We start from the raw sequence: 26459 nt of genomic DNA, 5'->3' as shown, positions 1-26459 counted from the left end.
AGAAGTCCTTCTTCGCTTCCATTGAGGGGAAACGAATGATAAGTGCTCTCTCCTTAGAAGATTCGCCACTGCCTTCTCTCTTCTTTCCCACTCTCCATGCCTTTGTGTGCGTGGCTTCAATGCCCATCATAGAGAAGAGCTCCTTGGTTTCCCCTTCCGCATCATCACGGTCTTTTAGACCGGACACTCGTACATGTAAGGCCCGGGTTTTCCTCCTTTGCTCCTCTTCAAGGGTCATGTTGATGATGGTGGGAGTGGGGATGGGTGGCGATTCTTTACCTTTCCCTTTCTTGGTGACCTCGATCCATTTCTCCGCCTCGTCCATCTTCTTTTGTGTCTTTGTGATCACCTCCACCCATGAAGATGTCTTCTCTTTATGTTGCTCCTCCTCCTCTCGAATGATCCTCATTTGTTCCTTGATGGTATTCAGCTCTTCAATAAAGGAGGGCTGAAATTTTCCATCCTCAAGCTTGCCTTTTGAAGTGGCTTCCAACTCCTTTTTAAGGGCTGAGATTTCAGCCGCTTGACTTTTAGCATGCAATTTGGCCTCCACTAGTTCCTCCTTTAAGGCTGAAATCTCAGCCTCTTGCTTGGATGTTCTCTCTTCAAGCTCTTGGATTTTGTCAAATCCCTTCTCGAGTTTGGAGAGGCGGTTTATGATTGCGGTAATGGAAGAGTCGACCATCTTCTTGTTTTCTTTGATAATTGTGCTGAGCTTGTCCTCCACCTTCACGAGCTCCTCTTTAACTCCGGTCTCGGCCATGACTTTTTGCAGAACTTCCCACAGCCAATGGATTGGAAATTAATCCATGACACCTGCGCGCAGCGCGAAACAACAGCAACAGGGTGGGGGGGGTTTCAAGCCATGTAGGGAAAAGAGAAAGAGAGAAGAGATTCAGCAGAGAGAGAGAGTTATGTTGCTGCCTTGTGGGCCTGAGAACGGTGGGTGGGAAGAGGGAGGCAGAGGGACAGGCGGGAGAGAGGCGGGTGAACAGCGAAGAGGAGAAAGCAGGGCAGGGCAGGGCAGGGCAGGGCGCAGCGGCAAAAGCGAAAGGAGGGGAGGGGAAGCGGGTTGAGCGAAGAGAGAAAGAAAGATATATTAACGTCTGCAAAAGGCCAAAATTGGCCTATGAGACAAACAAGTAGTACAATGATGTTCCTCCAGTCATCAAGAGGAAAATGTGAAGTGAGAATAAAAGTACAAGTATGACAACACGACCATAGGGGACTCAATGGTGGTGTACAAACGAGAGGGTGTGGATGGAGTACTAGGGCTACTAATGCATCTCTATATGCTGAAGGGGTGATACAAGTATGATATGTTATCTACTCCTAACTCCATCCAGTCCCATAGTCTGGGTACAATATGTCATACATCTGATCTGAGGATGCCGTTAAATGCCTGGAACATGCATTTTGGATCAGAGCGAAATGTGCCAGCTCCTCATGGACCTCCTGCTGGTGTGGAGACCGGATGGCCGCGAATCTCTCTGTGGTGTAGCCATGGTGTCTGGTAGCCGGCTAGTCTAGGTCGTCGCCTAGATCGAATCTCCTCCGCTCGCTGAGATGTCACTCCCAATGTGTGTGGCTAGGCTACTGGTTTGACGTCTCCCATGCCGTGCTAGTATGGTCCTGATCCTCTGTTGTAGTCTCCGCCGGTGTCGAGATGGGCCTCTCATCTTGGGGTGCCTGGACCGCCCCAGCTCTATAGCCCGATCAATCAGTGTACCTCTGGTGCGGCTATACTCTAGGGCTAGCTGCAATGCCTGCTGGCCTGACTGCTCAATCTCTGGTCGAAAGAATTCTATAATCTGCCTTTGTAGGTGTCTCTCCCTCTCTGATCCCCTCCCTCTCAAGAGACCCTCTCTATGTCTACGCAGCTCCAGCAACTATAATCCGAGGCATCTCTGATCTTGGTATCTCATGACTCTGGAAAATGGTCCAAAACCCTCTCTGAACAGGCAGTGAAAACGGCCTCGTATCTCATAATATACTGGATAGTGACATATGTTATGTAACTTTGTCTCTGGCTCCATCTGGCACAACTGACAAATCCTCGCGTCAGCTGGTACAACTCTGAATCTGCCAGTCTCAATCTCTAGCTGGTGTGAGGATGTGTGCATCTGACCAATAGCACACCGTACCCCATGAGAAAGATGAGTATCCATGTAGCTGGGTCTAATCACAAACCCATCCTCTGTGAGCTGGAGAAGATGATCTCTATAGAAAGCCATCTTCGTACCAAGCTCGTGTGTCGGCTGTATCCATGTCCTCCTAGTGTCCAGTTGAGTCAATTCCTGCCTGATAAGTCTGGTAATCTTTGCCAGTGTGAGAGAGAGGGAGGGTGCATCCAGGGAGTACTGAAATGGAGGTAGCCTGTCCATACTAAAGCCATGGAGTTGAAACCAAGCTGTCATCTGTGCATACCAACATGATCCGTCTCCCTGTGATGCCAACTGTCGTGAAGACTCCAGGGCTAAGCGAGCATATCTGTCTCTAGGGAGAGCCCAAGTGCTATGTATAAAGGAGACTGATCGAGTGAGTGCCTCTACTACCAATGGGGGGGCAGCCATCTCTGCACGGATAATATCATGTGGTACGGAGGCCTTGGCCCTAATCATCCGGGAAATCATAGAAACCAAGGGCCTCTCCATACATCTCCGTCCATCAGTGCTACCAGCTCGGCTGTGGTGATCCACTGAGGGTCCCCATATCTCCACTCCACACACACACACACACACACACACACACACACACACACAGAGAGAGAGAGAGAGAGAGAGAGAGAGAGAGAGAGAAATGAAATGAAATGAAATGTTATATTAACGTCTTCAAAAGGCCAAAGTGACCTACGAGACCAAAGTTACAACCATATGACATCTGATACACTATATATAGAGAGAGAGAAATGAAATGAAATGTTATATTAACGTCTTCAAAAGGCCATAATGACCTATGAGACCAAAAAGTTTACATCATGGTGAATCTGATACGATGTCTGGATAAAAAACCAGAAAATGAAAAATAAAGATGATACTACTAGCACCTAGAAAATGAATCTGGAACTGGAAGGTAAACAGAAACCCTTATAGGGTGTGAATATAGTGGGGGGGGGGGGGGGGGGGGGGGGGGGGGGGGGTACGCTATGGAGGTGAGTGGAGTACAGTGAGGGGATACAATATCATGTGGGACGGGGGGGGTACACTATGGAGGAGAGAGAGAGAGAGAGAGAAAGCTGTATCAACGTCTACTAGAGGCCAAACTCGATCTATGAGACAAATCAATGTACAATTGTCAATGTCCTCTGGGTGTCCAGAAAAAAAGAGGACAAATGAACATGAAATAAACTATGAAAGTACTGAGCTAGTGGGGGGGGGGGGGGGGGTGATGGATGGAGCACTACTGCTAGAGGCTCACTATGCAACCTATATGCGTAGGGTATACAAGAATGCAATGCAAATCTGTCTAGCTCCAACCAGTACCATAATGGGGGTGTAATATGTGATACATAGGCGATGACGAGGCAAAAATCCCTCGGAGAGACTGTCCTTTTACTGTCAAATCGATTGTTAATGAAGTGTGAAAATCATTGCTGGAAACCATAAAATATGGCACCTATATATAGAAATAAAAGAAGATTGTTCTTGCAATTCATTGAGGTTCAAAGGCAATTTACTAAATAAAAGGTGGCTCTCAAACAATTGATCCTGAAACAGAGTACCAATTTTATGTGTTGAACAAACCTTATACATCTTCACTGCACTTATCAAATTCAAAGGTGAATCAGTACCTTGCAATGTCAAGAGAAAATTTAACAGCTGTCCCTGCATCAAGGGGGCCTCTACTCGCCAAAATCTTCGCAAGGTCACCCTGAGATTTAAAAGGCATGCAAGACACTTAGATAATCTGTTAGCCTTAAACCTTTGAATGTGTTCATTGTACTTGAAAAATATCATATTACACTCACTTCCTCTATTTTAGATAGCTTGTGCAACTTGACGAGGGTGTACTTGATACAAGTGAAGGTTTTAAAAAGTAAATATAATTAGACACTTCAGGTATGTTTTTCTGCCCTCCCCTGCTTGCCTACTAGCTATCCTTCATAGCCTGATAGAGCACATACGACATCGGGACGGAGTATTGAAAGGACATGCTGAAAGTCAAGGCCGCCCATACAAGACATTGCTGCCAGAGATCCATCACTGATTTCTTCATGGCACGAGCATCCACATCAGCCACCCATGCGGACACCACCAGCATCATCAAAATCAACTCATACCAGCCGTACACAGGGGCCATATTCATGTCCCAGGGGAGTCCTAAGTTGGCAGGCCTACTCCCTCCTATGTGCCAAGCACCCCCAACCCAGAGCAGTGAGGATCTCCACTAGATGGAGACAAATCCATGAGATTCTCCGATGACATGACATGCCCTTCAGTTTTCACGTCCCTTTTTTTGTTTTTCCATGGCACTGTATGCCCATGACATCATTGTACTATTCATGGTCTCATAGGGTTTCGTAGACATTAGCAATGGCTGCTCGCGCTTCGCGCTGCTGGTGTTGCTGCTGGCATTAGCACTTGTTGCCCATCACTGCCCGCACCCCTTGCTGCCGCACGTGCCTGCCCATTGTGCTGCCCTTTGTGTTGTCGTGCATGCCGGTGTTCGCCCTTTGTGCTGTGCATGTTGCACGTGTGCCATACGCCTCGCTGCTGTTCGCCATCAGTGCTGTCTGCACGTGCCCTCCGGCCACGTTATCCCACCCACCCTTGCTCAGGCCCCCAAGGCTGCTAGCAACTAGGGGGAAATAGGGTCCTGAACCAACATGAAAACAGCTGGATGGCCTCCACAAGAATAACAAGATTGAAGAATTGGCAGCCAAGGTGAACCACTAGGAGGAGGAGATGTTGAAAGAGACCCAGATGCAAGAACAGCCAATGCCAAAGGCCGTGATGGGGGAGCTCCAGGCAGAAATGGAAGCCCTAAAGGCTACAATCAAGGACCATACAGTGGAGGAAGGGGAACCGAATATTTAGGAGGGTCTAAGGACGGACTTGGAGCAGCTGAAGGCTGTGAGTGATAAGTTGTAGGGAAAAAGTGCAGAGCACTAGGAAAGATTGGGTGGAGTTGGTGAAGAAGCACAAACCCCCATAGAGGATCATACATGCTATTAGACTACAGGATCTGACACAGGGCTGCAGAGATCATCACAGGACCGTGAGGAGGTCACGGTGTATGGGAGATATTTCTTAGAGCTGGGAGCTGCACATGGTCTTGTTAACTATAATGGGATGTCCCGATGGCCCTCTTTCAATGCCCTCACCTCCCTTCCCTCGCTCACGAGGTACTAGAACCGTGGACTACCTTATAGGATCTCCAGCTTTGGCACATCTCCCCGGCTTCTCCATCCTGCCACCCCCTTTTGAAGCTGACCATGCCTAACCTCTCTTTCACTCTACATCACCCATCCCTCCACCACCACCCCCCATCTCACATTACACCCGGGTCCATTTTGATCATGAGCTTGACCTTGTTTACTCCAACCACATCTACCGCCAACTCTAGGATGTGGAACCTACTGTCCCCATACCCACCCTCATATCACAACTCACCACCATACTCCACACATCTGCCACCACCTCTTTCATCTGGATGCGGCGGTCTACCGCCATGCCACCTTGCAGTTCTATGCCCAGAACTGTTGGTATGATGACGAATGCCGAGCCACACGCTCCCGTCTTAAGCATGAGCTAAAGATTGGGCAAATGCTGAAGTGCCAAGTGCAACGGATTTCTCAACGTCTCACACAACGCAAGAAACGGGACTTCCACACTCGGAAAGAGGATAGTCATCCCAACTTTTCTTAGGGCCAAACTGCAAAGAGGCCAGGAGGAAACTCCAAGAACATCGCCCCCCACACCTATCACTTGCCCAGACACATGGCACTCCTATGCAAGCTCCCTCTATCATATCCCCCATCAGCCACCTCTACGCCCATGCTACATGCCCTTCACTATACTGTGCACACCCACCAGAGGTCAGAGTGAGTACGGCGACACACAGGCTCAAGTTGACAACAAGTGACTATAGTACCTAAGGCTAAGGCTAGAATGTAGTATGAAGAATGAAGCATGAAGGATGTCCTTCACGATGAGTCGAGGGACCACATAAGCATTCTCGCAAGACGTGATGGAGTCGGTGGCATCTCCTATCTGTGGTAGATTCCCTCGGAGTGGCGGCCTTTGGCAAAATCTCCTATCTCTAGAAGATGCTTGTTGGAGTGTCGGCGCGGTGCCTTCAATGCCGGTGCGTGCACCTCTCATGTATCCATTGGTGGTGCGTCTCCACTTCTCGATAGTCCACCAAATGCTCCAGGATGGTTCCTCTAGGGTTGACCCACTGTGGCGGTGTGATGCTGTTGCAGTGTGGCGGTTTGACATTCATCCATTATTTACCTTTACAAGGTGTATTGAAGGCTATTCTGTTATAAGAAACTATATTTGCTAAAGGTAAGTGCTTTTGCACCTGCCAAATAAAAATCTTCATCTTGAACCTAACACTTTTGCAGTTTCCTTTCAATTTTGTTTTCATTTACAAAGCAAGTTTACACATTCTTCATTATTTCATCACATACAAAGATACTGCAGTATGACACTTACTTTTTGTAGGTACTCTGTTACTATTGCCAGTTGATCGCCTCGAGTTACAGCCCCAAGAAATTGCACAATATTCGGATGCCTCAAGTGTTTCCATATGGAAAGCTCTCTTCGAAACTCCTTCCTGCAAAACAATCAAAAGTGAAAATGGTAAACTACTACCCTTTTGATGCCGAAGCATAGTAGTTTGGCATGTGCAATATATAAAACCTAACACCTTCATTGGCATGTGAAATATCCTCGCCAATGTTAAATGGAAAATGTTGGTCAAACACTTGAATTGTGTTACAAATGAGAACATATGCCTTTGGATACTCGCCTGTGATGATAGGAAGAAAGAAAAAGTGCTTTGCTACTGAGATAAGACACCATAGGAAAATTGCAAAAAGTTAAAAGAAAATTCATAAAAACTACCACATTTCTTAAATCATTATGCAAGTCGTAAAGGGACTTTAGAAAGCTGATTGAGGGATTCTTTATATTCTTCATTGTACTCGCTTATAAACCACATACCAGCATGTTATGCTTTCCGTCCAGCACACCCAGCAACTTAATCCAGCATGCTATGATTTTAGATCTTACATGCTGTCAAATGCTACCCGATGAGACACAGTATCAGGATCACTGTGTTACTCGAGTATCTCTAGATCTCCCCACCGACTTTTCCAGTCATAGATCCAACAATAGGAAATAAGTGTCTCCCACCAAATTGAGTATAGAAAATGACTCTTAATGGTATTACATTTTTCTGTGCTCTGACACCATTTAATCTCTTGCAACCCTAATGATCTCAAGAAAACTTCTCATCCTCTTTTTGCACTACAGTAGAAAACACTGAGAATCTTTTCTTCTTTCCAAATACCTTGCCTCTCTACTCCTGCCACTGAATGACAATAATGACAAGTACCTTGCAAGAGTAGGAGCCTCTACATGCTGACCTTCCAACCTTTGCAATCCTCTGTGGTCTAGGATGATATTTGGTTGTTATAACTTTAGTTACACTTGATGGATGACACTTGGTTCTTATACATTTACTTACACTTGATATAAGTCATGTACCAAAAAAAAGTAGTTAGCTGTGAAATTCTATTTAGTTCTTGCCCTGTGCGGCCTGCTGGATGAATCTGGGTTTTCTAATCAGCACTCTATATGCATGTTGGCACAGAGATCTAAAATGGATGAGACACATGATCCACGGCTTTCTGTATTATATCCTCCCAGGGCCATGATGGGGTTCAAATTGCATTAAAACTACAACCAAAATTTGGTACTACTTTCTGAACTTTGCAAAGAAAAGTTGGCAAGAAAGGAATCCATTGATCAAATCAACATTTGATACAAAGCTTCTCAACCAGATTCTTATTTTTTCACATACTGTTTTTTTTTTCCAGAAAAGAGACTTCTATTAACTATGAAACAAATTTACAAGAAGGGAGATTTCAGGCCAACTAATGGGGGAATCTCAACCAATCTGGTGCCTTGTGCCGCCAGCAAGGTCCCATATGAGAGAGAGTGAAAAAAATGCCATGATCCTATTCTCTCATGAATTGGCCACGTTTTCTCTCTGCAGCCCTCGAAGATCTGTGTATCCTGGCCCATTTCGAATGCCATCCTTAGCATGTCTTCTTCGTACTCACGTGGCAGTGGAATGTAAGGAGGTGGTTGCATCTTGCCAGCCCCGAGTCTAGACAGCTGATGATCTCTGGCTGAAGGTGAGGGGCTGCAAGCCCACTCATCTGCAAGAAATCTGTAAATGCGTGAGATTTGGTCCATGCATCCTCCTGTCTGACCTGGAAAACTGGAGGCTCCCATGGGATCATGTCCTCTCATGGTGAGAATCAAGACCTCCAAGGTGGAGTACTCGGCCCCTGAGATAGTGTCCAGCCCTCCAATGTTCTTGTCCTGTCGGTCCTCTAGCATGTTTAAGTCCACTCCCATGAATCAAGGATTTGTTTGGGGTAGCTCCTGTCGCACCTGTATCCAGAAATCCGTCTACCCTGCCGCCCTGTTGAGGGCATAAATATATATATATATATTTTTCAAAAAGGAGACTTCTATTAAGTATGAAAAAAAATTATCAAAATGGAGATTTCACGCCAAGAAAGGTGGAGATCTCAACCAATCAGGAGCCCTGTGCTGCCAATAGGGTCCCGAATGAGAGGACGTGAAAAAGATACCAATGTCCCACTCTCTCATAAACTGGCCGTGCTTCCTCTCCGCAGCCCTCGAAGATCCTTGGATTCTGGCCCAGGTAGCCATAATGGTGTGAATAATATCACTCCAAATCCTGCGAAGACACTGAGAAACAAGAACGGGAGTACCCTCAATGGCCTCGGTGCATCTAGCCTTCCAGATATTCAAGGTTGAGATGCTAGCAATAATCTCCCAAGAACTGTCTAACCTCTGAACCGGAGGGACAAAGTGTGAAAGTGGCAAATCCTGAAGACAACACTGCCGAGCAACTCCTTGCCTAACCATAATGGCCAAGCTCTTGTCAGTCCCCTCGAATCTCAGCTGAGGCCCAGACTGTGTCCACCAAATGATAGAACCAAAAGAAATCATAGCATCCCTCTTAATCCTACCAAAGAGAGGTGCAATCACCGACCAAACCCTCTGTGCTTCCCTTCATTCCCATAAACAATGGTAAACTAACTCCGAAACTCCTGCACATCTAGGGCATGCTGGGCAAGCACCAGTAACTGACCTCCACTGATTGGTGGCCAGACCACCATGAATAGAAACCCAGATAAAGGAGGAAATCTGTGGCTTCCTATAAGAATGCCACAATCTCCCCCAAAAAACCCTCTGAATGTTAGTCGAAATGCCGTAAGATTCCCAATGGGGTCTAACAGTAGGGACACTCTGAATGTGTCCCAAGATAAGATGTCTGGCATTCTGCAGCGTATAACTAAAAAAAGGCATGCTTTTCAAGGGGTTACAAGCATCCTTTCACACCCACTCACCGGGGTCCCAATGCAAATGTCTGATAGGGCAGCCACCATACAACCAAGAGGAAGAACATGAGCATCATGTTAGAAAGAAATCAGTTGTATGCCAAGAAGATTAAATGCATATTCTTTGCAGATAAGTTGACTTATTTAGGATTTGTTGGAGACTAGGGGAGGATTTACACCTGACCTTGGCAAAATTGAAGCTACTGTTCATTGGCCTATTCCTAAATCAGTCAAAGATGTCTATAGTTTCTTAGGCTTAACATGATAGTGTTAAATCTTTTTTAAGGATTATGCGAAGGTTGATGCTTCATTGACTAAAATGCTTAAAAAAGAGTTACCTTTCAAGTGGACCCCAAAGCATCAAAGAAGCTTTGATAAGCTGAAGGTCATTTTAGAAGCACCCTATCCTATTTTAAGGGTTCCAGAGTCTCCCAACCATTTGAATTAGTCATGGATGCTAGTAGCCAAGACATATCTGTGTGGAATTCTAGTGCAAGAAGGACATCCACCAATGGCTTATGATACCAGGAAACACTCACTGTGATCATCCCGGGTGGGGGGGGGTAAACAAAGACGTGCTTTCCTAACCTGCCAACAACTCTGACTGGACGAATCTAGAGGCCCCTCAATAAGGTCCTGCATGTCACATCTCTCTAACTGCCATCCATCCTATACAGAAAAAAAGACCGGTACATACGGTCTTCCAAGAAGGATCCAGTAATCCAGTGGTTGGGAATGGCTGCATCAATCTGTGCAATCCTCCGACTAGAGCCTCTCAAATGCTGCATGAGATCCAATCTCTGTACCTCAGTGAGGCTCTAAAACCTCTTCCAAGCCAACACTGTAGGGCAAAGGGTCTCCCAGCCAGCCCAAAGAATATGCATAGCTGCCCCAAGAGGCCTATCATGCACATCTAAGATCAAGTCATTCCACAGAATGGGCTGCCGGTTAACTTCCTCGGCTAAACACGGGGGGATGTGTACCAAAAAATTCCTCAGGAAGTCCCAGACCCGTAGGAGGGACCTAACCAGGGGGGATGAAGGGGAGCGGTGAACTGCATCCGAAAAAATAAAGCGTGAGCTGAGAGTAAGAAAGCCCCTAACAACCAGCTTATAGAGCAAAGCCTTACATTGCACCTCAGGGTCAATGATATTCAATCCCCCTTCCTGCTTAGGCCTGATAATGGTTTCCCAAGGATCTCTAGCCCTGGCGTGTGCATTTCCATCAAGCCTTGACCAAAGAAAGTTCCGAATAAGGCGACGAAGCTGGCCAATGCAGCCCTTATGAAAAATCCAGCACGAAGCGATAAACCAAGTCGTGGCTAGCAAAACTAGTCGAGCTTCCTCCTACTCTAGTGATGAAGTTTGCTTTTAATGCTTAAGAGCACTGGAGCAAACTGTTGTGCAGGGGAAATGTCAACGCCCACCTGACAACCAAGTTATCTGGCAGAGAATTCTCTCTCAATCCAAGTAAAAACAACATCTGTACCCCAATCTGCAAGAGGAGAATCACTGATCCAAAAACCAATTGACTTATGCCAATTGATAGTAGCTCCTGCTGCCAAACAAAAGGCCTCCAAGGCTGTCCGGAAAGCACATAAACAAGCATGTGAAGCCTCAAGAAACAACGCCGTATCATCTGCTAACTCAAAGTCCAAAAACTCTTCCTCCGTACATAAAGGCAGCCTGAGACCCACAACACCAGGGGCAGCCCGAAGAAACCTACTCATAGCCTCTGCTACAACGAGGTACAGTAAAGGGGCGAGGGGACAACCCTGCCTCACTGAACGGGAAATCCAAAAACGTTCAACGTGCCCCCCATAGGCTAAAACAGTGCTATGAGCCTCTCTGTATAGGCAAGACACACCTCTGATCCAGTTTTGGGAAAACCCCATGTGTGCCATAGTGCCCTCCAAAAAATCCCAATCCACTCTATCATAAGCTTTTTCAAAATCAAGCAAAAGAATGGCAAGAGGCTGTTGACTAGACTTTGCCCACTCGACAGCTTCCCAAAAAGAAAAGATGTCATCAAATATACTCCTTCCTTGGAGGAACCCATTCTGGGTATCATGGATAGTCCTTTGGAGAATCCGATGCAACCTTATACTCAAGGCTTTAGCTAAGATTTTATATGCAGATCCAAGGAGGGTGATGGGCCTCCATTGCTTGATGTTAGTCTTGTCCCCACTCTTGGGGATAAGGTGAATCAGCCCCTCCGTGAGGTATGGAGGCATCATACCCGACAACCACATTGCATGAAGGGCAACAGTGATAGCATCTCCAATACGATCCCAAAAAAGAATAAAGAAGGTGGGAGAAAGACCATCATCCCCTGAGCATAAACCATAGCATCTGTAATGAGCTTGGGCATGCACTCCCAAACTTTCTGCCGTGCCACATCTCTCTGAGGGGAGGGCACCTCTGCACTCAACAAAGACCGATAAAATTCTGAAGCAATACCCCTCACCTTATGAGGCTCAATCAGAACCTCACCCTGTGAATCCTACAAGTACCTCACAGAATCCCTGCTATGGGAAGGCCTGTGTGCTGAAAAAAACTCTTTGTTGCATCTGCCACCCATCTGAGTCCAAAAGGCCTTGTTCGCATGAAAGGCGAACTCAGCCCTCCTGTCCATGGCCAACTGCAGCTCTGCTCTAACTGTGGTCAAGAGGTCTGTAATCCAAGTCGCATGTGGATGCTTTTCATGTTCCCTCTGAAGAGCAGCAATCCTACGCCTAATAGCTCTCTCCTTGTTCAGAGCCTCCTCCTTCTTAGACAAGGCAATGCTATGATAATGATGGCTAGTCCTCTCAAGAGCTAGCGCAATATTATGACGAGGATTAGGACTGTTCACAAGATCTCCATATCTCTCTGATCTCAAGGGAAATGTTAGCATCTAGATAAAGAGAGTCAGGGATACGGATATAGGGAGAGGCTGAGCGAGCCCCAGGCTTCCTGAGACACAAAACGACGGGGCAATGATTGGATTTGGTGGTGCCAGGCATAATAGCAATGGTGCCTGAGACCAATCATCCACATAAAACCTGTCCACACGTGCAAAGATGCTCTCATCCCCGCTCCTGGGTTGTGCCAAGAGAAAGATAAGGAATTTGGCCTTCTCTGGAAGTCATCCTTAGTCCAGCAATCCCTGCCAAAAAAGGAAAGTGTGAACATCTTCCATGAGGCTCGCTCCAAAGGGTGTAAACCCCCTTCGCGTCCACCCTTCTTGTCAGAAGGTTGCTCAACCATATTAAAATCTCCTCCCACTATCCAATGATCAACCTGGGGAATGACATTTGTAATGGTGTCCCAAAAGGCCACCCTTTCACCTCTCACGTTAGGTGCACAGATATTCAAGATTCCCAATTTCTGACCCTCATGCATGATCAAGATCCACTACGCTCTAGCAGGGATGATAACAACGTGCCCAATAACATGAGGTATAATAGATGTTGCCACTGAAATACAAACACCCCCTCTAGTCCCAACTGCCGAGGACCAGAAGGTGTGGCCAGAAAGCATCTTACCAGTTTTGCCACATTGAGATCTATCCAATATGTGTTCCTGCAACAAAAGCACATCCATAGACCCTCCTGTAACAGCAGGGTGAAGCTGGTCCTTCAGAAGGCGCTTCCTACCACGGGTGGGAAGCCCTCCAAGGCCCTGAACATTCCATGAGACGATTCTCATGGAGGAGAAGAGGGTTTGACCCCCAATCTAAGAAGACGATGGGTAGGCTGAGGACGCCTCTCATAATGCTGGAGGACGGCAAAATCCACGGGGCAAAGTCCACTGACATGCCCTTGTCCTCGGCCCTGCACCGTACCTGCATATGTACGAGAAACCTGTTCGCCCTCCTGCGGGGCATCAAGGGCAATGGCATCATGCTGAAAGTCCTGCAATACATGATCCCCACTGTGCTGAACATCCTGCATATTGCCCCCTCCAAGTAGAGAGGACTCCACAAAGTCATCCTGATCTGAGATATCATCTCTCTGCAAAGATGCATCAGCTGACACATCACTCTAACCAGAAACATCATCTATCTGTACATGATCCGAGGAACCTTCCCATCAATCGCACCAGGGGGGCGGGCGTGAGAGAGAGCTCGCCACACCTGGCGGACTGAAGGACGAGAAGGAACCAAGGGAGGTGGCGCCTGCTGAGAGGCACGCTTACGAGGCCTCCTGTGACCTCGAGCCCGAGGACAATCTCGAGCAAAGTGACCCTGTTGGTGACAAACCCGGCACTGATCGGGTTTACATGCAATATCCATACATTGCTTCCAAGGGCCACAAGGACCCGGAAGCAAAACATAGTCCTTAAAGAGCTCAATGTCACGGGCAAGAACCATGACCCTGGGGCCAGCATCCGCCGAGGCGGTCACCACCTGGGCAGAAGATGTAGGCAAGGCGTGAAGGGGGGGGCACTTGAAGAACAAGCCCAAAGGCAGACCGGATGGCCTCTAACATAGGCCAATATGCGCGAGGAAGACTTGGGAATTTGAGAGTAATCGGGAAACGGTTCCGGTCTTCCTCAACAGGGTCAAAATAGCTGGAGTAGGGAAGAAAGAATATCTTCCTCGGGCCCAATGGCAAAGGGCTGCCCTTCAAAACCTCTGAGGCTACGTCCTCTGAATCAAAATCCACTTGGAAGAAACCTCTTCCAAGCAACCTGACATCTCGAAAGTGTAGAGCGAGGTCGGATGGCAGAGCATCCAGGACCCAATCCCGAGCCTGGAGACGGGACGGGTGAGATCCAAAGATTCTGGCAATGAGGGTCGTTTTGGAGTCTTTTTCTATTTTGGCGTAGAGGACCGCGAGCTCGGCTTCGGAAAATACAATGGTTCGCCCGGCCCGGCCGAGGGAGAATGATTAGCCATGATGCTAATCGAGGAAAAAGGCCGACTTGAACCCGGATGAGGAGCAATCCAAACCAAGGGGGAGAGGAAGGCGTTGAGGCAGAGGAAAGGAAAGGAGGGTGGAAAAGGGAAAAGCAAAAAAAGAAAAGAAAAGAAAAGAAAAGAAGAAAAAAAAGGGAAGCAAGGGGAAAATGCTGGACACAAGGGCGAAGAGGGGCGGGGGACGGGCAGCACAACAGTGCTGCGCAGAGGGAAGAGAAGGGCAGGCAGGGCCAGGGGCGGACAGAGGGGAGGGAAAGTTGAAATAGGGCGGGCAAAGGCAAGGAGGGGAGGCGGAGGAAGATGGGGGGTGAAGCAGGAAGAGAAGCAGATGGGCGCAGCGAAGGAGGAGAGAAACGATGGAGGAAGGAGGGGGCAGCGAAGGAGGAAGGAAGCGAAGGCAGAGGAATAGAGGCGGAGGCAGAGGCAGAGGGGAGCGATTCAGGCAGCGGAGGAGGAAAGAGACGAAAGAGGAAAGAGGGGCGCAGCGATGGAGGAAGGAAGCGAAGGCAGAGGAACAGAGGCGGAGGAAGGATCAGAGGCGGAAGGGAGCGTAACAGGGTTCGGGAGCTCGTGGTTCCGTCGCTCGGGGGCATAAATATTGAGGAGGCCCACCTGGTCCTCCCCGATCCTAATGATCACCCACTGAGCTCTCCCATGAACAATGATAACTCAGTCCAGAACTAATGGTATAAAAATGGCTGATTGAGATGCAAACACCCCCTGGTTCCCCTCCAGATCAAAAGTGGGCGACGGTTAATATATCTTTCTTTCTTCTTCACCCCCTCCTTGTCGCCCCTTGGAGCTCTTAGAGACTATGGCTCCCCTAAGTTTGTGTGATCTTCTACCACTCTCGATCCCTTACCCCCGGCAACAACATCAGAGTGGTCTTCTCTTTCCCCCTCAGTGTCGCCCCGGGCAGTGAGTGGGGCTAGAACCGGGATGGATCCCTCGCCTCCTCAAGTCTAGAGGTGGTCTTGTTTTTCTTTCTGCATGGGTCAGTGGTGGGAGTACCCCTTATGCTGGCTTATCACTATCTCTACTGTGATGGGTGGAGCCCCAAGTATGCTGCAAACCATCTCCAAAAACCCTGTGTAGAGGGTGTGTCGAGTGCACCGAGCAGCTCTCAACCCCTGCATCTGTAGCCATGCAGATAGTGTTCTAGAACATTCACAAATGGGCAGGCCCCGTTTTGATAGCCGGAGAGGGGTCCTTTTGCAGGAGCTCCATAGAGCCGTCTTAGAAGGCTCAGTGGATATCCTTTTCTTCAAGAGCACCACCTTTCTGCAGGACGTACCTGTAGAAGCAGGAAAGTCTTGCCAGGCTCTAGCCACACTTTCTGGTTAAAGACCCAATGGGCCTATGAGACCAAAGTGATACAATAATGTCCATGACATATCTCATCAGGGAATGGAAAATAAAACAGAAACAAAACATAGCTATCTCACTAGGGTGATACAAAACTGTCCAGGGAAACTCATCATGGAATATGAGAGACCAATAGATGGTATACCACTTTCCAAATATCAAACATGGGGCTAATGAGTATGGCCAAGAGGTCTCCCTCAGCTATGTGGAATAAGAGGATGGAGAAGAAGAGGTGGTGGAAAAGGTGTCCAGGAGGCAGGGGAAGGGGCGGATGGCGGGAAACCAAGAGGCGAAGGGGCCGCAGCAGGCGGAGATGGAGCAGGGCTCAAATGGCACAAGGGCAGAGAATGTGGAGATGGGAAGCAGGCGGGCAGTGAGCAGAGGGGGAGGCAGACAAGGGCCGAAGGAGGGGATAGCTCACTGGCAGAGGGGCACAAGATTAGTGCAACGAGGGGGAGAGCTTCACCTCTATGGCATAATGGCAAGTTTTGGGGCGGGATCAAATCAAATCAAGCCTTCTACCAATAGTTCTTCTTGATTTCTAAAAGCCTTACACATTCTAAGCTCCTCCTTTTGAAGACATTTGTGCATGTTCTTTTAGTCTTCTTGTTCCAACATGATTTGAGTGAGCTCATGTACAGTGCTGGATTTTATCTTTAAGTAGAAATTGTTATTCTATATCCTTCAAAAGTGAAAATCTCACCTGACTTGAGGTTCTGCATTCAGAGAGGCCTTTATCGTCTTCATAGCCACTTTTGTCCCTCGCCAAATCACTGTTCGAATTTCTCCGAATGAACCCTGTGAAAGAAACACAAATAATGTAAAAGAATTTCAATTTAGATCTTGAAGCAGCTTTTACCATCAGAAAAACAAACAAAGAGGAGAGGGAAAGGAATTTTCAAAACACAAAATTGAGAGAGGCTACTAGCTTGGGAAATGGATTGAGGGTTTCACTTTTGTCCAAAAACAAACTAAGCTACCAAGCTACCCGTCATGATCGCTCTGAATATGTTCATATTGATCTTGACTTGAGTATGTGTTTTGTACAAGTCTGTTATAATTGCTGTGAATATGTTCATATTGATCTTGGCTTGAGTATGTGCTTGATGCAAGTCTGCTATAATTGATACAAGTCTGTTATAATTGATGTGAATATGTTCATATTGATGTGAATATGTTCATATTGATCTTGGCTTGAGTATGTGCTTGATGCAAGTCTGCTATAATTGATACAAGTCTGTTATAATTGATGTGAATATGTTCATATTGATCCTGGCTTGAGTATGTGCTTGATGCAAGTCTGTTATAATTGATACAAGTCTGTTATAATTGATGTGAATATGTGTGCTTAAGACAAATCCTTGATTATGGATGAGCCTTATAAAAAAAATGCTGCAAAGTTTTTATGAGCACTAATACCCACTCCGATAGGTTGCCTTTCTACCCATTCAATATAAACAGCTCATCTCGTAGATGTTGAACTTGAGGGTGAAAAACAAGATCAAAAGGACTATCAAAAGTAAAAAAATGAAATATCCTCTTAGCAAGGCCACTCCCTTTGTCAATGCTGCGAAGTTATTATGAGCACTAATCTCCACTCCAATAGGTTGCCTTTCTACCCATTTTATATAAACTGCTCATGGTAGCTCGCACAATAGTAGATGTTGAATTTGAGGGTGAAAAACAAGATCAAAAGGACTACCAAAACTAAAAAATGAAATATCCTCTTTACTTTATCTAATTGTCCAAGGCCTATTCATGTTTATCCCATGATTCCTTTCATATGTTTAGTTTTGGTTCAGCTCAAATTTTCTTGTTGAATGGCTAGTCCTTAGCAAGGCCACTCCCTTTGTCCTGGCTTCTCATGTGATGGCTATGGGGACTGAGCTGGATCTCATGGCATTGTTGCCTGCACTACCTTGTTCGGCCATGCATTGGTGATTTTGAACTTGGACATCTGCATACAGCAGACCTACACTAAACAAGACAGCCCTGTTTAGGGCCCAAAGGTGCTTGAAAGGGCAGAGTCTAGCGACTTTTCCAATATCTTGCCCAGACCTTAGACCTAGCCTGCACATGTATCAGCAACTACCATTAAAAGGAACCAGGGGCTAGGCTTGCATCATTTCAGGAGCAAGAGCCTTGGCATTCAAAGGTCAAGACACAATTTATACAGCACGTTACTACTTTTAAAGCACTAGTCTTCCTGGATTAAGTACGGTTATCATACTCATGCCTGTTTTTGGAGTCATGTGATAGGTCATTGCAATTATGGTATATACCGTATACACTATGCATACGAGATCTGGAGTGCTATCCTCTTTACTTTCTCTAATTGTCCTAGTTTTGGTTCAGGTCAAATTTTCTTGTTGAATGGCCAGAAGGCCATTCCCTTGTGTTGACTATGGGGAAGGACATCTGCATACAGCAGACCTACACTATACAAGACAGCCTTGTTTAGGGCCTGAAGGTGCTTGAAAGGGCAGAGTCTAGAGACTTCCAATATGTTTTGCCCAGACCTTGGACCTAGCCTCCACATGTATTAGCAACTACCATTCAAAGGAACTAGGGGCTAGGCTTGCATCTTTTTTTTTTCTTTCATAAAGGAGACTTCTGGTAAGTATGAAAAATTTTACAAAATGGAGATTTCACACCAAGCAAGGTGGAGATCTCAACCAATGAGGAGCCCTGTGCTACCAATAAGGTCCCGAATGAGAGGATGTGAAAAAGATACCAATGTCCCAAAAACTGGCCGCGCTTCCTCTCCGCAACCCTCGAAGATCCTTGGATTCTGGCCCAAGTAGCCATAATGGTGTGAATAATATCACTCCAAATCCTGCAAAGACACTGAGAAACAAGAACGGGAGTACCCTCAATGGCCTCAGTGCATCTAGCCTTCTAGATATTCCAGGCTGAGATGCTAGCAATAATCTCCCAAGAACTGTCTAACCTCTGTGCCGGAGGGAGGGACAAAGTGTGAAAGTGCAAATCTTCAAGACAACACTGTCGAGCAACTCCTTGCCTAACCATAATGGCCAAGTCCCCTCGAATCTCAACGGAGGCCCAGACTGTGTCAACCAAATGATAGAACCAAAAGAAATGATAGCATCCCTCTTAATGCTACCAAAGAGGTGTGCAATCGCAGACCAAACCCTCAATGCTTCCCTGCATTCCCATAAACAATGGTAAACTGACTCCGAAACTCCTGCACATCTAGGGCATGCTGGGCAAGCACCAGTAACAGACCTCCACTGATTGGTGGCCAGACCACCATGAAGGGAAACCCAGATAAAGGAGGAAATCTGTGGCTTCCTATAAGAATGCCACAATCTCCGCCAAAATACCCCCTGAATGTCAATCGAAATGCTGTAAGACTCCCAATGGGGTCTAAGAGTAGGGACACTCTGAATGTGTCCCAAGATAAGATGTGTGGCATTCCGCACCGTATAACTGAAAAAAGGCATGCTTTCCAAAGGTTTACAAGCATCCTTCCACTCCCACTCACCGAGGTCCCAATGCAAATGTCTGATAGGGCAGCCACCATACAAGCAAAGGCTAACACTCTCTGTGATCATCCCGAGGGGAGGGGAGTCAACAAAGACGTGCTTCCCTAACCTGCCAACAACTTTGACTGGACGAATCTGGAAGCCCTCAATAAGGTCCTGTACATCACATCTCTCCAGCTGCTATACATCCTGTACGGAAAAAAAACCCGTACATCATCCTCCCTAGGCAAGGAGATACCCATAACCTGAAGAGGGACACCTGTCCCAGAGAAAACCCCAAACAAAGAATGATGACGACCTTCCAAAAAAGATCCACTAATCCACTGGTTGGGAATGGTTGCATCAACCCGTGCAATCCTCTCGCTAGAGCCTCTCAAATGCTGCGTGAAATCCAATCTCTGCACCTCCGTAAGGCTCTGAAACCTCTTCCAAGCCAGCACTTTGGGGCCTAGGGTCTCCCAGCCAGCCCAAAGAATATGCATAGCTGCCCCAAGAGGCCTACCATGCACGTATAAGATCAAATCATTCCACGGAATGGGCTGCCGGTTAGCTTCCTCCGCTGAATGCCGGGGGATGTGTACCAAAAAACTCCTCAGGCAGTCCGAGGCCCGTAAGAGGGACTTAACCAGGGGGGACAAAGGGGAGCGGTGAACTGCATCCGAAAAAATAAAGTGTGAGCTGAGAGTCCAGTCACCTCCGCGAACAGGGACACTTCGTGATCTGCTGCATGAGAAAGTCCTTCCACGGCTTAGTGCCTGGAAGAAAGCCCCTAACAACAAGCTTACAGAGCAAAGCCTTACATTGCACCGCAGGGTCAATGATATTCAATCCCCCTTCGTGCTTAGGCCTGATAATGGTTTCCCAAGCAACTCTGGCCCTGGTGTGTGCATTTACATCAAGCCCCGACCAAAGAAAGTTTCGAATAAGGTGACGAAGCTGGCCAATGCAGCCCTTATGAAAAATCCAGCACGAAGCGATAAACCAAGTCGTGGCTAGCAAAACTTGGTTAACCACCAAAGCTCTAGAGGCCAAGTCGAGCTTCCTCCTACTCCAGTGATGAAGTTTGCTTTTAATGCTTAAGAGCACTGGAGCAAACTATTGTGCAGGGGAGATGTCAACGCCCACCTGACAACCAAGGTATCTGCTAGAACATCCTCGCTCAATCCAAGGAAAACCAACATCTGTACCCCAATCTGCAAGAGGAGAATCACTGATCCAAAAACCAACTGATTTATGCCAATTGATAGTAGCTCCTGCTGCCAAACAAAAGGCCTCCAAGGCTGTCTGGAAAGGACATAAACAAGCATGTGAAGCCTCAAGGAACAACGCCGTATCATCTGCTAACTCAGAGTCCAAAAACTCTTCCTCCGTGCATAAAGCCTGAGACCCACAACACCAAGGGCAGCCCGAAGAAACCACCTCATAGCCTCAACTACAATGAGGTACAGTGAAGGGGAGACGGGACAGCCCTGCCTCACCGAACGAGAAATCTGAAAAACGCTCGACGCGCCCCCCACAAGCTAAAATAGTGCTATGAGCCTCCTTGTATAGGCAGGACACCCCTCTGATCCAGTTTTGGGAAAACCCCATTTGTGCCATAGTGCCCTCCAAAAAATCCCAATCCACTCTATCATAAGCTTTTAAAAATCAAGCAAAAGAATGGCAAGAGGCTGCTGACTAGACTTTGCCCACTCGACAGCTTCCCAAAAAGAAAAGATGTTATCAAATATACTCCTTCCTTGGAGGAACCCATTCTGTGTATCATGGATAGTCCTTTGGAGATCGGCTGCAACCTTATACTCAAGGCTTTAGCTAAGATCTTATATGCAGATCCAAGGAGAGTGATGGGCCTCTATTGCTTGATGTCAGTCTTGTCCCCACTCGTGGGGATAAGGTGAATCAACCCCCTTGTGAAGTACGGCGGCATCATACCCGACAACCACATTTCCTGAAGGGCTACAGTGATAGCATCTCCAATATGATCCCAAAAAAGAATAAAGAAGGCGGGAGAAAGACCATCATCCCCCCTTGGGCATGAACCACTGGAGAGAGCATGCAGTGCGTGAAGGAATTCATCCTTCGAGAAAGGGGCATCTAGGGAAGAACACATAGCATCTGTAATGAGCCTGGGCATGCACTCCCAAACTTTTTGCCGTGCCACATCTCTCTGAGGAGAGGGCACCTCTGTAGTCAACAAAGACCGATAAAGTTATGAAGCAATACCCCTTACCTCATGAGGCTCAATCATCTGAACCTTACCCTGTGAATCCTGCAAATACCTCACAGAATCTCTGCTATGGGAAGGCCTGTGTGCTAGAAAAAACTCTTTGTTGCATCTGCCACCTATCTGAGTCCAAAAAGCCTCGTTCGCATGAAACGCGAACTCAGCCTTCCTGTCCATGGCCAACTGCAGCTCTGCTCTAATTGTGGTCAAGAGGTCTGTAATCCAAGACGCATGTGGATGCTTTTCATGTTCCCTCTAAAGAGCACCAATCCTACGCCTAATAGCTCTCTCCTTGTCCAGAGCTGCCTCCTTCTTGGACAAGGCAGCGCTATGATAATGATGGCTGGTCCTCTCAAGAGCCAGCGCAATATTATGACGAGGATCTGGACCGTCACAAGATCTCCATCTCTCTCATCTCAAGGGAGATGTCAGCATCTAGATAAAGAGAGTCAGGGATACGGACACGGGGAGAGGCCGAGCGAGCCCCAGGCTCCCTGAGATAGAAAATCACAGGGCAATGATTAGATTCGGTGGTGCCAGGCATAATAGCAATGGTGCCTCTTCTGCCTAGGGACCAATCATCCACATAAAATCTGTCCAAACGTGCAAAGATGCTCTCATCCCCGCTCTTGCGGTTATGCCAAGAGAAAGATAAGGAATTTGGCCTTCTCTGGAAGTCATCTTCAGTCCAGCAATCCCTGCCAAAAAAAGAGAGCGTAAACCACTCCCATGAGGTTCGCTCCAAAGGGTGTAAACCCCCTTCGCATTCACCCTTCTTGTCAGAAAGTTGCTCAACCATATTGAAGTCTCCTCCCACTATCCAATGATCAACCTGGAGAATGACATTTGTAATGGTGTCCCAAAAGGCCACCCTTTCACCTCTCACGTTAGGTGCATAGATATTCAAGATTCCCAATTTCTGACCCTCATGCATGATCAAGATCCACTGCGCTCTAGCAGTGGATCTTGATCATGCAATGGAGTTCCAAAAGGCCACCATTTCACCTCTCACGTTAGGTGCATAGATATTCAAGATTCCCAATTTCTGACCCTCATGCATGATCAAGATCCACTGCGCTCAAGCAGGGATGATAACACCGTGCCCAATAACACGAGGCATAACAGATGCTGCCACTGAAATGCAAACACCCCGTGTAGTCCCAACAGCCAAGGAGGAGAAGGTGTGGCCAGAAAGCATCTTACCAGTTTTGCCACACTGAGATCTATCCAATTTGTATTCCTGCAAAAAAAGTATATCCATAGACCCTCCTGTAACAGCAGGGTGAAGCTGGTCCTTCAAAAGGCGCTTCCTACCACGGGTGGGAAGCCCTCCAAGGCCCTGAACATTCCATGAGACGATTCTCATGGAAGAGAAGAGGGTCTGATCCCCGATCTAAGAAGACGATGGGCAGCCTGAGGACGCCTCTCATAATGCTGGAGGACGGGATAACACGGGGCAAAGTCCACTGACATGCCCTTGTCCGAGGCCCTGCACAATACCTGCATATGTACGAGAAACTTGTGCGCCCTGCAGGGCATCAAGGGCAATGGCATCATGCTAAAAATCCTGCAATACATGATCCCCAGTGTGGTGAACATCCTGCATATCGCCCCCTCCAAGTAGAGAGGACTCAACAAAATCATCCTGATCTGATATATCATCTCTTTGCAAAGATGCATGAGCTGATACATCCCTTTGCCCAGAAACATCATCTATCTGAGGTACAAGATCCGAGGTCTTCCCATGAATCGCACTAGGGGGGCGGGCGTGAGAGATAGCTCGCCACACCTGGCAGACTGTAGGACGGGAAGGATCCAAGGGAGGTGGCGCCTGAGAAGCATGCTTGCGAGGGCTCCTGCGACCCCGAGCCCGAGGGCAATCTTGAGCAAAGTGACCCTGTTGGTGACAAACCCGACACTAATCGGGTTTACTTGCAATCTCCATACGTTGCTTTAAAGGACCACTAGAGCCCGGAAGCAAAACATAGTCCTCAAAGAGCTCACAGTCACGGGCAAGAACCATGACCTTGGGAATCTGAGAGTAATCGGGAAACGGTTCCGGTCTTCCTCAACAGGGTCAAAATAGCTGGAGTAGGGAAGAAACAAAAACCTTCCTCGGGCCCAATGGCAAACGGCTACCCTTCAAAACCTCTGAGGCTGCGTCCTAAGAATCAAAATCCACTTGGAAGAAACCTCTTCCAAGCAACCTGACATCTTGAAAGTTTGGAGCGAGGTCAGAAGGCAGAGCCGCCAGGACCCAATCCCGAGCCTGGAGACGGGAAGGGTGAGATCCAAAGATTCTAGCAATGAGGGTCGTTTTGGAGTCTTTCTCGATTTCAGCGAAGAGGACCGCGAGCTCGGCTTCGGAAAAAACAATGGTTCGCCCGACCGAGGGAGAATGATTAGCCATGATGATAGAATCCCAAATAAGTTGTGCAGTGCTGCATTCCCATAAACAACACTATACAGTCTTAGAATTTTCCGCACATCTCAGGTAGGTAGGTTCTACATTGAAAACCAATCTCCACTAATTGGTGGGGGGGAGACCATGTAAAAATAACCAAAAGAAATGAGAGATCTGGCTCCTTCTGTATGAATACCAAAGCCTATGCCAATTTTTGCACTGTATCACTGGAGTGATGTTGCAACTCTCCCAATGAGGCATGAGAGTAGGGATCCTATGCATCTATTGAGTGATGAGAAGCCTAGCATTCCGGACTGTGAAACTGGAAAAAGGAAGGCTTTTCAATGAATCGGAGGCATCAATCCACTCCCACTCCTCCTGACTACAAAGAGGCAACCTCAATCCAGAAATACCAACAGTGGAGCATAGGAAGATGCTCATGGCCTCTACAACTATGATATATAATAATGGGGCTAAAGAGCATCCCTGCCGTACTAAGCGAGAGATCTGAAACCACTCATCTCTATCACTGCAAGCAAGCACACTACTGTGGGCATCACGATACATGCATGAAACTCCCCTGATCCATCTCTAAGAGAAACCCATATGACTAAGAGTACCCTCAAGGAAGTCCGAGTGCACTCTATCAAAAGCCTTCCAAAATCCAAAGAAGAATGGCTAAAGGCTGATTACTCGCTTTGGCCCATTCCACGGCTTCTCAAAATGAGAAAATGTCATCAAAGATTTTCCTTCCGTGTAAGAATCCATTCTGAGTATCATGAATGACATCCTGTGAAATCGGCTGAAATCTAATGCTCATTGCCTTGGCCAGAATCTTATCTGCAGCACCAACTAGGGTGATGGTTCTCCGTTGTCCAATCAAGGTCTTATCCTCACTCTTAGGGATAAGGAAGATAAGCCCCTCAGTGAGAGAAGAAGGCATAGAACCTCTGTCCCACATCTCCTGGAGAGCTGATGTGATCTTTGCCCCAATCTCGTCCCAAAAAGTAATGAAAAAAAAAATCTTGCAAAGCATAAGATTTCTCCAATTGGTTTGGCGACTTGCGCAGTGAGCTCGCGCTGCTGATCCAACCTGCCACCTTCTTCTTTGCCCCCACCTCTGTCCCATCTGCTCCCGTCTTCCCCTTCTGCTCCCCCCCCCCCCCCCCCCCCCAATCTGCTCCCGCCTCTGTCCCATGTGCTACTCCCGCTTCTACCCCCTTCTGCTCCTGCCTCTGCCCCATTTGCTCCCACCTTGCCTCTCTGCCATCTACTCCCGCCTTGCCTCTCTGCCATCTGCTCCTACCTCTGCCCCCCCCTCCCCCCCCCCGCCCCCCCCAAACTATCTGCACCGACCTTGTCCCCTGCCTCCATCCCCGCCTCCTCACTTGCCTTGCTCCCGCCCCCCGCCACTTCCTCTTCCTTGCTCTCACCTCTTCCTCCCCCCGCCGCCTCTTTCCTTCAGCAGCATTCTTTCATTTGGATTCGAGTCGGCCGCTCGCTAGCATCGAGTTTATGCTCTTGCAAGAGCAATACATCCATAGCGCCACCCGTAACTACACTATGAAGCCGAGTTTTGACAATCTGTTTCTGCTGATGCAAGAAAAAACCCCCGAGACACTGAATGTTCCATGAGACAATCCTAATAAGGACTCAAAGTAAGAACAACCCCAGATCTTGTGGTCGATGAAGGACCCCCTTTAGAGGCGGAGGTATGTCTTGCATAGGTAAGGGAGGGAAAATCTGACGATGAAAAACTTACCTTTGGTTCCCACTTCGGGGAAGAGCTAGGCGTGGTCATCAAAATTGGAGAGGTACCATGACAATGAGAATGCGCAACATCATCCTCGAGGGTGCAGTCATCCTATAACTGTAATGCAACATACTATGCCTGCAGAGCCTTATCCTCCAAAGAAGGATCCACATCCTATGAGGAAAGAGCTGCATAAGGGTTGGGGTGCTCCACTAGGGGTGCGGGTAAAGGGGCAGGTACGGGGGTCCAAGGGTGTCTACCTCTAACCACAACCCAACACTGTGTGGTCTGCTGGGGCATAGGGGCAACTAGAGCCTGGGCAACTGCAAAAGGCATCTGCTGGGTAGGACCATGTTGCCTCCTAGCAAGGCCTCTCGATCTGGATCAATCTCTAGCAATGTGGCCCTGTCGGCGACAAATCCGACATTGTTCACGTCTGCCTGCAATCTCCATCCTCTGGCGGAAATGAGAGCCGTCAGGTCTTTGAAGCATGATATGGTCGCTAGTAATCGATGGATCAGGAACAGGCACAAGGACCTGCGGTACACCATCAGAAGTGGCGGTAATAGCCATGCAAGCTGAGGCGGGAGAGCCCGGAAGAGCCGGTACTTCTAAAACCTAGCCAAAGGATGCCCTTATGGAAACTAAGAGCTCCCAATAAGATCGAGGAAAAGCAGGGAACCGCAATGAGACCG

The 26459-nt window shown here is 47.6% G+C and overlaps 1 protein-coding gene across 3 annotated transcripts in view; it reads right to left on the bottom strand.

Moving 5' to 3' along the window:
• Positions 1–26459, bottom strand: part of LOC147635528 (serine/threonine-protein kinase VIK-like) — a 141601-nt gene that overhangs the window by 46659 nt on the left and 68483 nt on the right. For all 3 annotated transcript variants that reach the window (XM_086802859.1, XM_086802862.1, XM_086802861.1), the window contains 3 exons: positions 16581–16675; positions 6660–6780; positions 3791–3870 (listed from right to left, as the gene is read on the bottom strand). In XM_086802859.1, the coding sequence (XP_086658985.1) occupies positions 3791–3870; positions 6660–6780; positions 16581–16675 (296 nt within the window). The remainder of the gene's footprint in view (positions 1–3790; positions 3871–6659; positions 6781–16580; positions 16676–26459) is intronic.

The sequence above is a fragment of the Cibotium barometz genome, chromosome 9 (genome assembly GCF_041138505.1).
Source record: "Cibotium barometz isolate CiBa-2024 chromosome 9, ASM4113850v1, whole genome shotgun sequence".
In the NCBI taxonomy this organism is placed as follows: domain Eukaryota; kingdom Viridiplantae; phylum Streptophyta; class Polypodiopsida; order Cyatheales; family Cibotiaceae; genus Cibotium; species Cibotium barometz.
Note: the sequence above shows the minus strand (reverse complement) of the source record. Positions and strands in the feature narration are given on the sequence as shown.